Here is a 15,048-nt window from a genome sequence, read left to right on the forward strand (position 1 = left end):
CACCGAAGGCAGGGCAGCCGGGACAGGCTGCTGCTCCGGCGCTGAACCGCACACCGAAGGCAGGGCAGCCGCGACAGGCTGCCGCTCCGGCGCTGAACCGGCACACCGAAGGCAGGGCAGCCGGGACAGGCTGCTGCTCCGGCGCTGAACCGGCACACCGAAGGCAGGGCAGCCGGGACAGGCTGCTGCTCCGGCGCTGAACCGGCACACCGAAGGCAGGGCAGCCGGGACAGGCTGCTGCCGCTCCGGCGCTGAACCGGCACACCAAAACGCCGCCGCTTTCCTCTAGCGTGGGACCCACGGCACCCTCCTGCGGGGAGAGCCTACTCGGCCGAGGCAGCAATTCCTCCTTGGGGTCGCAGGAGCTTTCCTCGCCGCCCCCTCGCAGGTCCGGAGGGTAAGAACCGGCGGCGGGGACGAGGGGCGCGGCGAGCGCGGGACGACGAGCCCGGGCCGGAGCGGGTCTCGCAGCACTCGAGGGGCAGGCGGGAAGGCGTGGGACCGACGGGCAAGTACTCCTGGAGGGACATCGATCCCGTTTCTCCCCTCACGGCAGGCGGGAGGGCGCGGAAGGGCAGGCAGCGTCCCGCAGCGGAGCAGGCGGGAAGGAGCGGTGCCGCGGCGCTGGGGGCAGAGGCGGCTGAGCTGAGAGGAGCCCGGCCACCCGCGGCTGCCCCCGGAGAGGAGCTGCCTCTGGAGGTCTGGCCAGGGAGGCCGGTGTCTCCTCAGCGGGACGCCGCCTTTCCCTGCCCTGCCCACGGCGGAGCCGGGCTGCGGCCGCCCGGGGACAGGGCTGGCGGGAGATGGCAGCTCCCCTCGGCCCGCGGCGCTCCCGGGGGGGCGGGAGTGGGAGCGCCGTCCGGGGCCACGCCGAGGGGGGAGGAGGCAGTGCCGCGCTCGCTGCCGCCCGCTGCCCTCCGCCGAGCACAGCGGCCCCGCCAGCCCGTCGGGTAAGCTCTGCCGCCAGCCCGTCGGGTAAGCTCTGCCGCCCGCTCTGCGCCGCCCCGCGCCGCCTCCGCTCCGCGCCCGGGGCACCGGCAGCCCCGTGCCCGCCGCGCCGCCCCCGCCGCTCCGCATCGCAGCCGTCTCCGGGCACGGCGGAGCCTGCGGTCCCCCCCCATGCCGGAATCCGGGCTCCTGGGAGGGACGGTGCCGTCCCGCGGCGGCGGTGCTGCAGAGGCCCCTCCGGGTGAGGAAGCGGGCGGGGGTGGCGCTGCGGGCGGCAGGGGCTGCAGCGTAGGCGCTAGGGGCCCGGCTGGGAGCGGGAGGCCGAGGCAAGGGGCTGCGGCGGAGCCCGGGGATGGGTTAGGTGCTGTGCCGCTGGGTCCTGCGGGGGAAAGCTTTCCCTTTCGTTTGGGCCGCATGGGTCAGAGCAAACTCCCCGCGTAGCCTGTTGCCCGTCGCCCGCTTCGGCAGCTCATTTAACCGCTGTTGAGCATCTGCTGCGAGGGAAGAGGCCACCGGATTTGAAAATCAGTGCGGAACCGGAGCCAAACTTTCCCTGGAAACCGTTCTTCAGCCAGCAGCCTGCAGGTGCCTTTGCAGGCTTTGAGCTGGACAGGATGCAGCAGGTCGTGGTGCGGTGGGTACAGCCTGCAGGCAGCTCTGTGATGGAGCAGGCATCTCAGGCAGGCGGCGTGGGAGCTGCTTGGCGTTCCTGAAAGCAGGACGTTTGCTGGAGAGGGAAGGATCTTGGGGGGTAATTTGCTGCATGTAGTATCCTTACCGTGCAGACCCCACCTAGATGGTGCTCTTCGACCTTGCAAAAGTTGTTGTGGCATCTGTAACCATCACCTGCTCCCCTTTCAGCAGACAGCCCTTGCCTTGTCAAGACCTAGCCACGGTCACAGCTTAACTGCAGGGCAATGCTGACTGAGAGGCCAGAATGCAACCTACTGCTTTACCTAAGGCTCGGGGTTTCTTTTGGGGCCACCATTCAAGGGGTGAGTGAGGCTGACTGAGATCTGAAGGGGTGACAGGCTGTGTTACACGTTGCAGCTGTGCCACTGTCATGAAACTGGCTGCTCAAGAAGAGGTAAGTTACCGTTTCCTAAAGTACACATGTGGCTGTCCCATGAAATCCTGCAGGAAAGCATTTCTGAGGGACACACTTTTCCTAGGGATGTGTCAGCTGTAAGCAGTGGGTTTTGTCCAACTTCCCCTCACCTGTGTCACTGGTTGTAACTGCCTTAGCCACATCAAATTGGAGTTCTTTTGTGCTTTGAGCAAACATAGCCCTGGGTTATGCAGGGCTGCAGCTGAGCTCCTTGATCTTGGACTCGCCTTCACACCTCATGACTTCAGGGTGAATCTCTCCTTTGACCTCAGTGGGTTTCTCTTGAGCAAGCTGAACCCTCTGCTTGTCACTGGTTGTAACTGTCTTAGCCACATCAAATTGGAGTTGCTTTGTGCTTTGAGCAAACATAGCCCTGGGTTATGCAGGGCTGCAGCTAAGCTCCTTGATCTTGCACTCAGCCTTCACTCCTCATGACTTTAGGGTGAATCTCTCCTTTGACCTCACTGGGTTTCTCTTGAGCAAGCTGAACCCTCTGCTTGTCACTGATTGCCACTGCCTTAGCCACATCAAATTGGAGTTGCTTTGTGCTTTGAGCAAACATAGCCCTGGGTTATGCAGGGCTGCAGCTGAGCTCCTTGATCTTGCACTCAGCCTTCACACCTCATGACTTCAGGGTGAATCTCTCCTTTGACCTCATTGGGTTTCTCCTGAGCAAGCTGAACACTGGTGCTTACAGTTTGGGACCCAGCTGTAAGTGTAAAAGATGTTTTCTTCAGTCAAACTAGGGAAAGGCTAATCAGATGTAAATATTCTCCCATGACTTATAAACTATCTCCATGGGAGGGTAGAACACCCAGCACTGTTGTCTGATGGCAGCCTGGAGATGATGAACCAGCTCCTTTCATACAGTGTGCTCATTGTTGGATCATGTTTCCATTATGAGCCAGGAGCATTTGGAATGGAGTGGGTTTCATCCCCAAGTCACTGTTCCATGCTGCTGTTCCTCAGTGTGGGTTTGAAAAGGGTTTCAGAGCTCCTGTCTCAGTCATTGTACCAGCACCTCTATGTCCAAATGGAGACCAGTGACAGGTGGTACCCCTCAGGGGTTGGTGCTGGGACTGGGCATGTTTCACATCTTTGTCAGTGACACAGACATAGGATTGAGGAACCCTCAGTGAGTCCACGGTGACACCAAGCTATGTGGTGCAGCTGACACACTGGAGGGAAGACTTCTGTCCAGAGTGACCTGGACAGGCTGCAGAGCTGGACCCAAGCCAACCTCATGGAGTTCAGCAAGGCCAAGAGCGAGGTTCTGCACCTGCTCCTGGGCAATGCCAAGCATAAATCTCAGGCTGGGAGAGTAGCAGCTTGAGAGCAACCTGCAGGAGAAGGCCTTGGGGGTGTCAGTTGGTGCCAAACTGCCCGGGAGCCAGCACTGGTCACTGGCAGCCCAGAGCCAGCTGTGTGCTGGCTGCAGCCAGAGCAGGGAGAGCAGCAGCACAGGGAGGGGATTCTGACCCTCTCCTCTGCTCTGCTCTGCTCTGCTCTGCTCTGCTGAGACCACACCTGCAGCACTGCCTCCAGCTCTGGTGAGACCTCAGCATAAGAGGGACATGGAGCTGCTGGACAGGGTCCAGAGGAGGCCACAGAGTTGAGAACCTCTGCTATGGGGACATGCTGAGAGAGCTGAGGATGTTCAGCCTGGAGAACAGAAGTCTTTGGGGAGACCTTAGAGCAGCCTTCCTGTACCTTTCAGGTACAGGAAAGCCAGGAAGGGGCTTGCAGTGATAGGATGAGAAGGAATGGATTGAAGCTCGAGAAGGGCAGATTCAGTCTGGAAATGAGGATGGAATTCTTTCCAGTGAGAGTGGTGAGGCACTGGAGCAGGCTGCCCAGGGGGGCTGTGGATGTCCCCTCCCTGGAAGTGTTCAAGGCCAGCTTGGATGAGGCTTTGAGCAAGCTGGGCTTAGTGTGCGGTGTCCCTGCCTGTGGCAGGGGGGTTGGAAGGAGATGATCTTCCAACCTGAACCATTCTGTGAGGCATTCAGCCTGTTTGTAACCTATCTTTTTGTTTGGGAGGAGCCCTTCTGTTTGCAGTGAGCCTGCTCTGGTTTGTGGCTGTACTTCACAGAGGCACAGCTAAGCAGCCCCCATCTCTCACGTGCCCCAGGACCTATGCTTTCCTAGAAGTCCCTAATCTTGGTGCTTCCAGGGAAGGTTCCTCACTTCCCCACACTTCTCTTCTGGGAACTTTGTGGAAACTCTGATGTCTAGATCAGAATCAGATCCAGGAAGTGCGAATGAGCCTTCCTCAGAAAGAGCAGGATGATGAAAAGGTTTATTGTCCAAGTGGTAACCGAGGAACAGCATAACATGGAGATTACTGATGTGGTCATGAACCAAGAATTCCCACTGCTAAATCCTGCTGCCTGACCGCAGGGAACCAAGCAGAGGCAACCAGGCTGTGGGTGCACTGCTCTACAGCAGCACTGTCAGCTTCTATACAGCCAGTATAGAAGCACCTACAGGATGGCCAAGGGATCAGGCCCAGCCAGCAGGGGTTTAGGAAGGGCAGGTCCTGCCTCACCAACCTGATCTCCTTTTATGATCAGGTTCCTGCCTGGTGAATGTGGGGCAGGCTGTGGATGGAGTCTACTTGGACTTCAGCAAAGCCTTTGACACTGTCTGCCACAAGAAGCTCCTGGCACAGCTGGCAGCTCATGGCTTGGACAGATTCACTCTGCTGGATCAAGAACTGGCTGGATGGCAGAGCCCAGAGAGTGGTGGTGAATGGTACCACAGCCAGTTGCCAGCTGTCACCAGTGGTGTGCCCCAAGGATCAGTGCTGGGCCCAGTCCTGTTCAATGTCTTTATTGATGATCTGGACGAGGGCATTGAGTCCAGCAGCAGTAAGTTTGCAGATGACACCAAGCTAGGAGCAGCTGTGGAGCTGTTGGAAGGTAGGAGAGCCCTGCAGAGGGACCTGGCCAGGCTGCATGGGTGGGCAGAGGCCAATGGGATGAGACTGAACAAGGCCAAGTGCAGGGTTCTGCACTTTGGCCACAACAACCCCAAGCAGCACTACAGGCTGGGGCCAGAGTGGCTGAGAGCAGCCAGGAGGAAAGGGACCAGGGGGTACTGATAGATAGAATCATAGAATCATAGAATCAACCAGGTTGGAAGAGACCTCCAAGCTCATCCAGTCCAACCTAGCACCCAGCCCTAGCCAGTCAACCAGACCATGGCACTAAGTGTCTCATCCAGGCTTTGCTTGAAGACCCCCAGGCACGGTGCCTCCACCACCTCCCTGGGCAGCCCATTCCAATGCCAATCACTCTCTCTGTGAAGAACTTCTTCCTAACATCCAGCCTAGACCTACCCTGGCACTACTTGAGACTGTGTCCCCTTGTTCTATTGCTGGTTGCCTGGGAGAAGAGGCCACCCCCCACCTGGCTACAATGTCCCTTCAGGTAGTTGTAGACAGCAATAAGATCACCTCTGAGCCTCCTCTTCTCCAGGCTAAACAGGCCCAGCTCCCTCAACCTCTCCTCATAGGGTTTGTGTTCCAGGCCCCTCACCAGCTTTGTTGCCCTTCTCTGGACATGTTCCAGCACCTCAACATCTCTCTTGAATTGAGGGGCCCAGAACTGGACACAGCACTCAAGGTGTGGCCTGAGCAGTGCTGAGCACAGGGGAAGAATAACCTCCCTTGTCCTACTGGCCACACTGTTCCTGATGCAGGCCAGGATGCCATTGGCTCTCTTGGCCACCTGGGCACACTGCTGGCTCATCTTCAGCTACTATCTATCAGTACCCCCAGGTCCCTTTCCTCCTGGCTGCTCTCAGCCACTCAGTCCCCAGCCTGTAGTGCTGCTTGGGGTTGTTGTGGCCAAAGTGCAGAACCCTGCCCTTGGCCTTGTTCAGTCTCATCCCATTGGCCTCTGCCCACCCATCCAGCCTGGCCAGGTCCCTCTGCAGGGCTCTCCTACCTTCCAACAGCTCCACAGCTGCTCCTAGCTTGGTGTCATCTGCAAACTTACTGCTGCTGGACTCAATCCCCTCATCCAGATCATCAATAAAGATATTGAACAGGACTGGGCCCAGCACTGATCCTTGGGGAACACCACTGGTGCCAGCTGCCAACTGGATGTGGCACCATTCACCACCACTCTCTGAGCTCTGCCATCCAGCCAGTTCTTGACCCAGCACAGAGTGAATCTGTCCAAGCCAGGAGCTGCCAGCTGTGCCAGGAGCTTCTTGTGGCAGACAGTGTCAAAGGCTTTGCTGAAGTCCAAGTAGACTACACCCACAGCCTGCCCCACATTCACCAGGCAGGTAACCTGATCATAAAAGGAGATCAGGTTGGTGAGGCAGGACCTGCCCTTCCTAAACCCATGGTGGCTGGGCCTGATCCCTTGGCTATCCTGTAGGTGCTTTGTGATGGCACCCAAGATGACCTGTTCCATGACCTTGCCTGGCACTGAGGTCAGGCTCACAGGTCTGTAGTTTTCTGGCTCCTCCTTACGACCCTTCTTGTGTATGGGAATCACATTGGCAGCTTCCAGTCTTCAGGGACCTCTCCAGTGAGCCAGGACTGCTGATAAATGATGGAGAGTGGCTTGGCCAGCTCAGCTGCCAGCTCTCTCAGCACCCTAGGGTGGATCCCATCCGGTCCCATGGACTTGTGAGGATCCAAGTGACTTAGCAGATCCCTTACTGCTTCCTCATGGATAGTAGCTGAAGAGGAGGCAGCAGTGTGCCCAGGTGGCCAAGAGAGCCAATGGCATCCTGGGCTGGCTCAGGAGCAGTGTGGGCAGCAGGACAAGGGAGGTTCTTGTGCCCCTGTGCTCAGCACTGCTTAGGCCACCCCTGGAGTGCTGTGTCCAGTTCTGGGCCCCTCAATTCAAGAGAGATGTTGAGGTGCTGGAAGGTGTCCAGAGAAGGGCAACAAAGCTGGTGAGGGGCCTGGAGCACAAATCCTAGGAGGAGAGGTTGAGGGAGCTGGGCCTGTTTAGCCTGGAGAAGAGGAGGCTCAGAGGTGATCTTATTGCTGTCTACAACTACCTGAAGGGGCATTGTAGCCAGGTGGGGGTGGCCTCTTCTCCCAGGCAACCAGCAATAGAACAAGTCTCAAGTTGTGCCAGGGCAAGTACAGGCTGGATGTTAGGAAGAAGTTCTTCACAGAGAGAGTGATTGGCATTGGAATGGGCTGCCCAGGGAGGTGGTGGAGGCACCGTCCCTGGGGGTCTTCAAGCAAAGCCTGGCTGAGGCACTTAGTGCCATGGTCTGGTTGATTGGTTAGGGCTGGGTGCTAGGTTGGACTGGATGAGCTTGGAGGTCTCTTCCAACCTGGTTGATTCTATGATTCTATAATTCAGTCTCTGAAGTACCGAGGTGATTGTCAGCAATTCAAGAGAGGCAGGGATCTGCTGGAGAGCTGTGGGGGCAGGGGGGGATGGCTGGGGGGGCATGGAATGTCTCTGCTGTGCAGAAAGGCTGAGAGCCCTGGGGCTGTATAGTCAGGAGAAGAGAAGGGTGAGAGAAGACCCTATCAATGTCCATCAGTACCTGAGAGGTGGGTGTCAGGATGGAGGTCATAGAATCATAGAATCAGTCAGGGTTGGAAGGAACCAGAAGGATCATCTAGCTCCAGCCCCCCTGCCATGGAAGGTGGTGGTCTCTTTGTGGTAGTGCCTGGTCATAGGTGCAAGCTGGAACACAGGAGGTTCCATCTCAACGTGAGGAGAAGCTTCTTTAGAGTGAGGGTGCTGGAGCCTTGGAGCAGGCTGCCCAGAGAGGCTGTGGAGTCTCCTGCTCTGGAGACCTTCAAAACCCACCTGGGTGTGTTCTGTGTGAGCTGCCCTGGATGCTGCTGCTGCTCTGGCAGCGGGGTTGGACTGGATGATCTCTGGAGGTGATTGAGCTCTGAGCAGGAGTCAGACCTGATAACCTGCTGAGGTCCTTTCTGACCTCTACTCCACTCTGGTGAGACCACACCTGGAGTACTGCATCCAGCTCCAGAGCTCATATTAACAGAAAGATCTGGAGATGCTGGAAGGTGTCCAGAGAAGTGCCATAAAGATACTCAGAGGGCTGGAGCTGCTCTGCTATGGGGGCAGGCTGAGAGAGTTGGGGCTGTTCAATCTGGCGGAGAGAAGGCTCCCAGAAGACCTTCTTGTGGTCTTCCAGGACCTGAAGGGAGCTACAGGAAAGCTGGGGAGGGTTTTTCTTTAGGCTGTCAGGGAGAGATAGGGCTGGGGGGAATGGAACAAAACTGGAAGTGGCTAAATTCAGATTGGATGTTAGGAAGAAGTTCACCACGAGGCTGGTGAGAGCCTGGCACAGGTTGCTCAGGGAGGTGGTGGAAGCCTCACCCCTGGAAGTTTTTAAGGCCAGGCTGGATGTGGCTCTGGGCAACCTGATCTGGTGTGAGGTGTCCCTGCCCATGGCAGGGAGTTGGAAGTGGATGGCCCTTGAGATGCCTTCCAGCCCTGACAACTCTGTGATTCAGTTATCCTCTGACTACAATTTAATAGTTCCCAGTCTTGCAGCAGTGATACCAGGAAGTCTATCTGTGGCTTGGATAAATGTGATCTTTGATCACATTGGGTGCTTCTGTGCCCCACAACCTCCCTGGAGGTGTTCAGGGCCAGCTTGGATGAGGCCTTGAGCAACCTGTTCTAGTGGGAGGTGTCCCTGCCTATGGCAGGGGGTTGGAGCTGGCTCATCCTTGAGGTCCCTTCCAACCTAACCCATTCTATGATTGTATAATATGCCTGGCAGGGGAGAAGGGCAATTGATTGATCACCACTGACTGTGAGAGCAGCTCGAGAGCAGCCTGAAGGAGGAGGACTTGGTGACAACCTCACCATGAGCCAGCCATGGTCACTGCATCATCCATTGCCACTGTACCTTCATGCTGGTGTGTGATGACAGGCAAGCAGCACATCCTTTGGTCTCACCCCACAGCTCATCTCCTCTCTCTCTCTTGCAGTTTCATACCCTTGAACATCCCTCTGCTTCTTGAAGATGAAGAAAATGATTGCCTGCTTCTTTCTGCTGCTTGGGCAAGCTCTGCTCTCCACTCTCTGTGTCATGGCCAAAGACCTGCCCGCAGGACGCTCCCCCCAAAGAAGGGCTCTGAGTTCACAGTCTCTGCTGTGTAAGTCATCCACAACCACCCAAACCAGCAACTCCCAAACCCCACTGCCAGAAGCCATCTCAGCTGCCAATGACAAAAGGCACCAGCAGCTGGCCAGACCTTGGCTGAGTTAGTTTGGAGTAGAAAGGAGCTTGCTGTTTGCAAGCAGGAATAGGGAGCAAGTTTGCTAACAGAGGTTAGCAGCTGTTGAATGAAGGTGTTTACTTTTGGGGTACCAGATCTACTTTATGGAGGTGGTATGCAGGAAATACTTGCTGTCTTGGGCAAAAAAACCCCCACCACCCATCACCAGAACGGGTTGAGAGCAGCTCTGAAGAGAGAGACTTGGGGGTGCTGGGTGCTGAGCAGCTCCCCAGCAGCCAGCAGTGCCCTCATGCAGCCCAGCAGGCAGCTGTGTGCTGGCTGCAGCCAGAGCTGTGTGGGCAGCAGGAGAGGAGATTCTGCCCCTTGGCTCTGCTCAGACCTCACCTCCAATTCTGCTTCCAGCTCTGCTGTCCCCAAAAGAATCATAGAATCATAGAATCAAGCAGGTTGGGCAGGCTCCAAGCTCAGCCAGCCCAACCTAGCACCCAGCCCTGCCCAACCAACCGGACCATGGCACTAAGTGCCCCAGCCAGGCTTGGCTTCAACACCTCCAGGGACACAGAGCTGCTGGAGTGAGTCCAGAGGAGGCTACAAAGATGATCCAAGAGCTGGAGGAGCTCTTCTGTGAGGATAGGCTGAGGGATTGTGCATCCTGGAGAAGAGAAGGCACCAGGGGGACCTTGGAGCTGCCTGCCAAGAGCTGAAGGGATCCTGCACTAAGGCTTCAGAGGGACTTTTGCTGAGGGTGTCTAGAGCCAGGCCAAGGGGGAATGGTTTGAAGCTGAGGTAGAGCAGGGTTAGAGTGGAGCTGAGGAAGAAGTTCTTCAGCGTGAGGGTGGTGAGATTTTATTTTGCCTACACCTTGAAGCTGTGAATGATCCAAGGGCTGGGCCACTTCTGCTGTGAGGACAAGCTGAGGGAGCTGGGGGTGTGCAGCCTGTATCCTGCATCCTGGCAGCTCTGGCTGAAGAACCCTTTCAGGCCACTGAAGAAAGTCTCTGTTCCAGCCCATAGAAGCATGTGGCGGTTTGGAATCAGAGCTCAGAGCCTTGCATTCCCTTACAGCAAATGAGGTCACCTGCTTCAGTTTCAGCAGTGGCCTGGCTAAAACGTGCCTCTCTGAGGAACAGAATGTGTAACATGCATTGTCCCTCTGCTGGAGAGCTCCAGTGGTCCTGAAGTGACATAGAAGAAGGAACGGGGCCAAACCATGATCTCAGTGACATCACATCCACTGGCTTAATAAACCCACTCTGGAGCTCCACAGCAGTGGAAGAGAGGTTAGCAGCTGCCTCTTTCTATGCAAAATGTGACTGAGTTGGAGGGCAGAAGGGCTCTGCAGCAGGACCTTGACCGCCTGCACAGATGGGCAGAGTCCAAGGGGATGGCTTCAATAGCTCCAAGTGCAGGGTGCTGCACTTTGGCCACAGCAACCCCATGCAGAGATACAGGCTGGGGTCAGAGTGGCTGAGAGCAGCCAGACAGAGAGGGATCTGGGGGTGCTGATTGATACCCGCCTGAACATGAGCCAGCAGTGTGCCCAGGTGGCCAAGAGAGCCAGTGGCATCCTGGCCTGCATCAGGAATGGTGTGGCCAGCAGGAGCAGGGAGGTCATTCTGCCCCTGTACTCTGCACTGGTTAGACCACACCTTGAGTGCTGTGTTCAGTTCTGGGCCCCCCAGTTTAGGAGGGACATTGAGATGCTTGAGCGTGTCCAGAGAAGGGCAACGAGGCTGGGGAGAGGCCTTGAGCACAGCCCTATGAGGAGAGGCTGAGGGAGCTGGGATTGGTTAGCCTGGAGAAGAGGAGGCTCAGGGCAGACCTTATTGCTGTCTACAACTACCTGAGGGGAGGTTGTGGCCAGGAGGAGGTTGCTCTCTTCTCTCAGGTGGCCAGCACCAGAACAAGAGGACACAGCCTCAGGCTGTGCCAGGGGAGATTTAGGCTGGAGGTGAGGAGAAAGTTCTTCCCTGAGAGAGTCATTGGACACTGGAATGGGCTGCCCGGGGAGGTGGTGGAGTCGCCATCCCTGGAGCTGTTCAAGGCAGGACTGGACGTGGCACTTGGTGCCATGGTCTGGCCTTGAGCTCTGTGGTAAGGGGTTGGACTTGATGATCTGTGAGGTCTCTTCCAACCTTGGTGATACTGTGATACTGTGATGCTGTGATACTGTGATACTGTGTAATGCAGATGTGCTCACGTTTTAGAGGAGCATCTCCATAGTTCCATGTTTTGGAGCAGCATCTCCATAGTTCCATGTTTTAGAGGAGCATCTCCATGGGTCCACGTTTTAGAGAAGCATCTTCATGGGTCCACGTTTTAGAGGAGCATCTTCATGGGTCCATGTTTTAGAGGAGCATCTCCATGGGTCCATGTTTTAGAGGAACATCTCCATAGTTCCACGTTTTGGAGGAGCATCTCCACGGGTCCACGTTTTAGAGGAGCATCTCCACAGGCCCACACTGTAGAGGAGCATCTCCATAGGTCCATGTTTTGGAGGAGCATCTCCATAGTTCCATGTTTTAGAGGAGCATCTCCATGGGTCCATGTTTTAGAGGAGCATCTCCATAGGTCCATGTTTTGGAGGAGCATCTCCATAGTTCCACATTTTAGAGGAGCATCTCCATAGTTCCATGTTTTAGAGGAGCATCTCCATGGGTCCATGTTGTAGAGGAGCATCTCCATAGTTCCACATTTTAGAGGAGCATCTCCATAGTTCCATGTTTGGAGGAGCATCTCCATAGTTCCATGCTTTGGAGGAGCATCTCCATTAGTCCATGTTTTGGAGGAGCACCTCCATAGGTCCACATTTTAGAGGAGCATCTCCATAGTTCCATGTTTTAGAGGAGCATCTCCATGGGTCCATGTTTTGGAGGAGCATCTCCATAGGTCCATGTTTTGGAGGAGCATCTCCATAGTTCCATGTTTTGGAGGAGCACCTCCACAGGTCCACATTTTAGAGGAGCATCTCCATAGTTCCATGTTTTAGAGGAGCATCTCCATGGGTCCATGTTTTGGAGGAGCATCTCCATTAGTCCATGTTTTGGAGGAGCATCTCCATAGTTCCACATTTTAGAGGAGCATCTCCATAGTTCCATGTTTTAGAGGAGCATCTCCATAGTTCCATGTTGTAGAGGAGCATCTCCATAGTTCCACTGCTCACTAGGATGATCCATTTGTCTTCCCTGTACCAGAGGGTGGTTACCTCTCCCATAGGTGACAGATGAACTAACTTTTGTCTTCTCTTTCCCCTGCCCACTTCTTTTTTACCTGAGCATTTGGCCTCTGGCCTTATTCTGATTCCTGAAAGGAAAGAAGTCTTTTGGTTTAGAGTCTCTCAACTGGAAGGCTTTGTCAGAGCTCTGAAGGGTTTGTGCTCAGCTCTGTGATGGTCTCTTTGCTCCTGCTGAGCACAGCTGCTTGCAGACAGCCCAGTGGCAGCACAGTTTGCCAGCTGAGCGTTGCTTTGTGGATGCTACAGAAAAGCAGCAATGGGAATGTGCTTGGCTATGTGCTTGTAACGACCCAGGTGGGGCTGGAACGTCAGCTGATCCCTCTCAGATCTAACTGAAGTGGGTTTCTGCACCCAGGCAGGCTGATGAAGTGCTCTAACACTTGCCCATGGTGGTGATTTCACAGAATCACAGGATGGGCAGGGTTGGAAGGGACCCCAAGGATCCAGTTCCAAGCCCCTTGCCGTGGGCAGGGACACCCTTTCACTAGGTCAGGTTGCCCAGAGCCACATCCAGCCTGGCCTTAAACACCTCCAGGAAAGAGGCTTCTACCACCTCTCTGGGCAGCCTGTGCCAGGCTCTCACCAGCTTCATGGGGAAGAACTTCCTCCTAACATCTGATCTAAATCTCCCCTCCTCCAGCTTTGTTCCATTCCCCCCAGTCCTATCACTACCTGGCACCTGGAAAAGTTCTGTTTTGATGCTTTTGGGTTTTTCTCCCTTGGTAATTGAATCCCAGCTGGGTTTTTCCAAGCAGAGCTGAAATTTCCTGGCATTGTTAACTTTGCACCACTGCAACTCTCATTTAGAGTTGAATTCAGGAGAACAAGTGCAAGGGTCTACACTTGGGTTGGGGCAATGCCAAGCACAAGTATAGGTCAGGTGAGGAGTGGCTGAAAGCAGCCTGAGGGAGAAGGCCTTGGGGGTGTCAGTTGGTGCCAAAGTACCCAGGAGCCAGCACTGGTGGCTGGCAGCCCAGAGCCAGCTGTGTGCTGGCTGCAGCCAGAGCAGGGAGAGCAGCAGCACAGGGAGGGGATTCTGCCCCTCTGCTCTGCTCAGACCTCACCTGCAGCACTGCCTCCTGCTCTGGTTAGACCCCAGCATAAAAGGGATATGGAGCTGCTGGAGAGGGTCCAGAGAAGGCCACAAAGATGAGAACCTCTGCTATGGGCACACACTGAGAGAGTTGGGGATGTTCAGCCAGGAGAGGAGAAGTCTTTGGGGAGACCTTAGAGCTGCCTTTCAGTACCTGAAGGGGGCTACAGGAGAGCTGGGAAGGGATTTTGACAAGGGCTTGCAGTGATAGGATGAGAGGGAATGGACTGAAGCTTGAGAAGGGCAGACTGAGACTGGACATGAGGGAGAAATTCTTTCCAGTGAGGATGCTGAGACACTGGCACAGGTTACCCAGGGGTACTGTGGATGTCCCCTCCCTGGAGCTGTTCAAGTCCAGGTTAGATGAGGCCTAGAGCAACCTGGGCTGGTGGAAGGTGTCTGTGCCCAAAGCAAAGGGATTTGAACCAGGTGGTCCTCAAGGTCATAGAATCACAGAACCAAGCAGGCTGGAAGGGAGCTCCAAGCTCAGCCAGCCCAACCTAGCACCCAGCCCTGCCCAACCAACCAGACCATGGCACTAAGTGCCCCAGCCAGCCTTGGCTGCAACACCTCCAGCCACGGCCACTCCACCACCTCCCTGGGCAGCCCATTCCAATGCCAATCACTCTCTCTGCCAGCAACTTCCTCCTCACATCCAGCCTAGACCTGCCCTGGCACAGCTCCAGGCTGTGTCCCCTTCTTCTGTTGCTGCTTGCCTGGCAGCAGAGCCCAACCCCACCTGGCTACAGCCTCCCTGCAGGCAGCTGCAGACAGCAATGAGCTCTGCCCTGAGCCTCCTCTGCTGCAGGCTGCACACCCCCAGCTCCCTCAGCCTCTCCTCACAGGGCTCTGCTCCAGGCCCCTCCCCACCCTTGCTGCCCTTCTCCAAACACCTTCCAGCACCTCAGCATCTCTCTGCAATGGAGGAGCCCAGAACTGGACACAGCACTGCAGGGGTGTCCTGAGCAGTGCTGAGCACAGGGGCACAAGAACCTCCCTTGTCCTGCTGCCCACACTGCTCCTGAGCCAGCCCAGGATGCCATTGGCTCTGCTGCCCACCTGGGCACTGCTGCCTCCTCTTCAGCTCCTCTCTGCCAGCACCCCCAGCTCCCTCTCTGCCTGGCTGCTCTCAGCCACTCTGGCCCCAGCCTGCAGTGCTGCTTGGGGTTGTTGTGGCCAAAGTGCAGAACCCTGCCCTTGGCCTTGTTCAGTCTCATCCCATTGGCCTCTGCCCACCCATCCAGCCTGGCCAGGTCCCTCTGCAGGGCTCTCCTACCCTCCAACAGTTCCACAGCTGCTCCTAGCTTGGTGTCATCTGCAATCTAAACCATTCTGTGATTCTAGGTACTACTGACTTGGCTTTTCCTTGCCTTCTCTGTCCTTGTCTTGCCTCTCCTGGCTTGGCCTCTGGTCAGTACAGCTCCCACTGGGAGTTTCCCTAACCTTTTCATAGGCAA

General features: G+C 56.0%; 1 protein-coding gene across 8 annotated transcripts in view; it reads left to right on the forward strand.

Annotated features, from left to right (window-relative positions):
* The first annotated feature begins 935 nt into the window (after positions 1 to 935).
* Positions 936 to 15,048, forward strand: part of MATN2 (matrilin 2) — an 81,544-nt gene continuing 67,431 nt past the window's right edge. For all 8 annotated transcript variants that reach the window (XM_064154753.1, XM_064154754.1, XM_064154747.1 and 5 more), the window contains exons 1-2: positions 936 to 975; positions 9,012 to 9,179. In XM_064154753.1, coding sequence (XP_064010823.1) covers positions 9,047 to 9,179 — 133 coding nt within the window. In that variant the 5' untranslated portion in view covers positions 936 to 975; positions 9,012 to 9,046. The remainder of the gene's footprint in view (positions 976 to 9,011; positions 9,180 to 15,048) is intronic.

Source organism: Pogoniulus pusillus, chromosome 14 (genome assembly GCF_015220805.1).
Source record: "Pogoniulus pusillus isolate bPogPus1 chromosome 14, bPogPus1.pri, whole genome shotgun sequence".
NCBI classification, from domain to species: Eukaryota; Metazoa; Chordata; class Aves; order Piciformes; family Lybiidae; genus Pogoniulus; species Pogoniulus pusillus.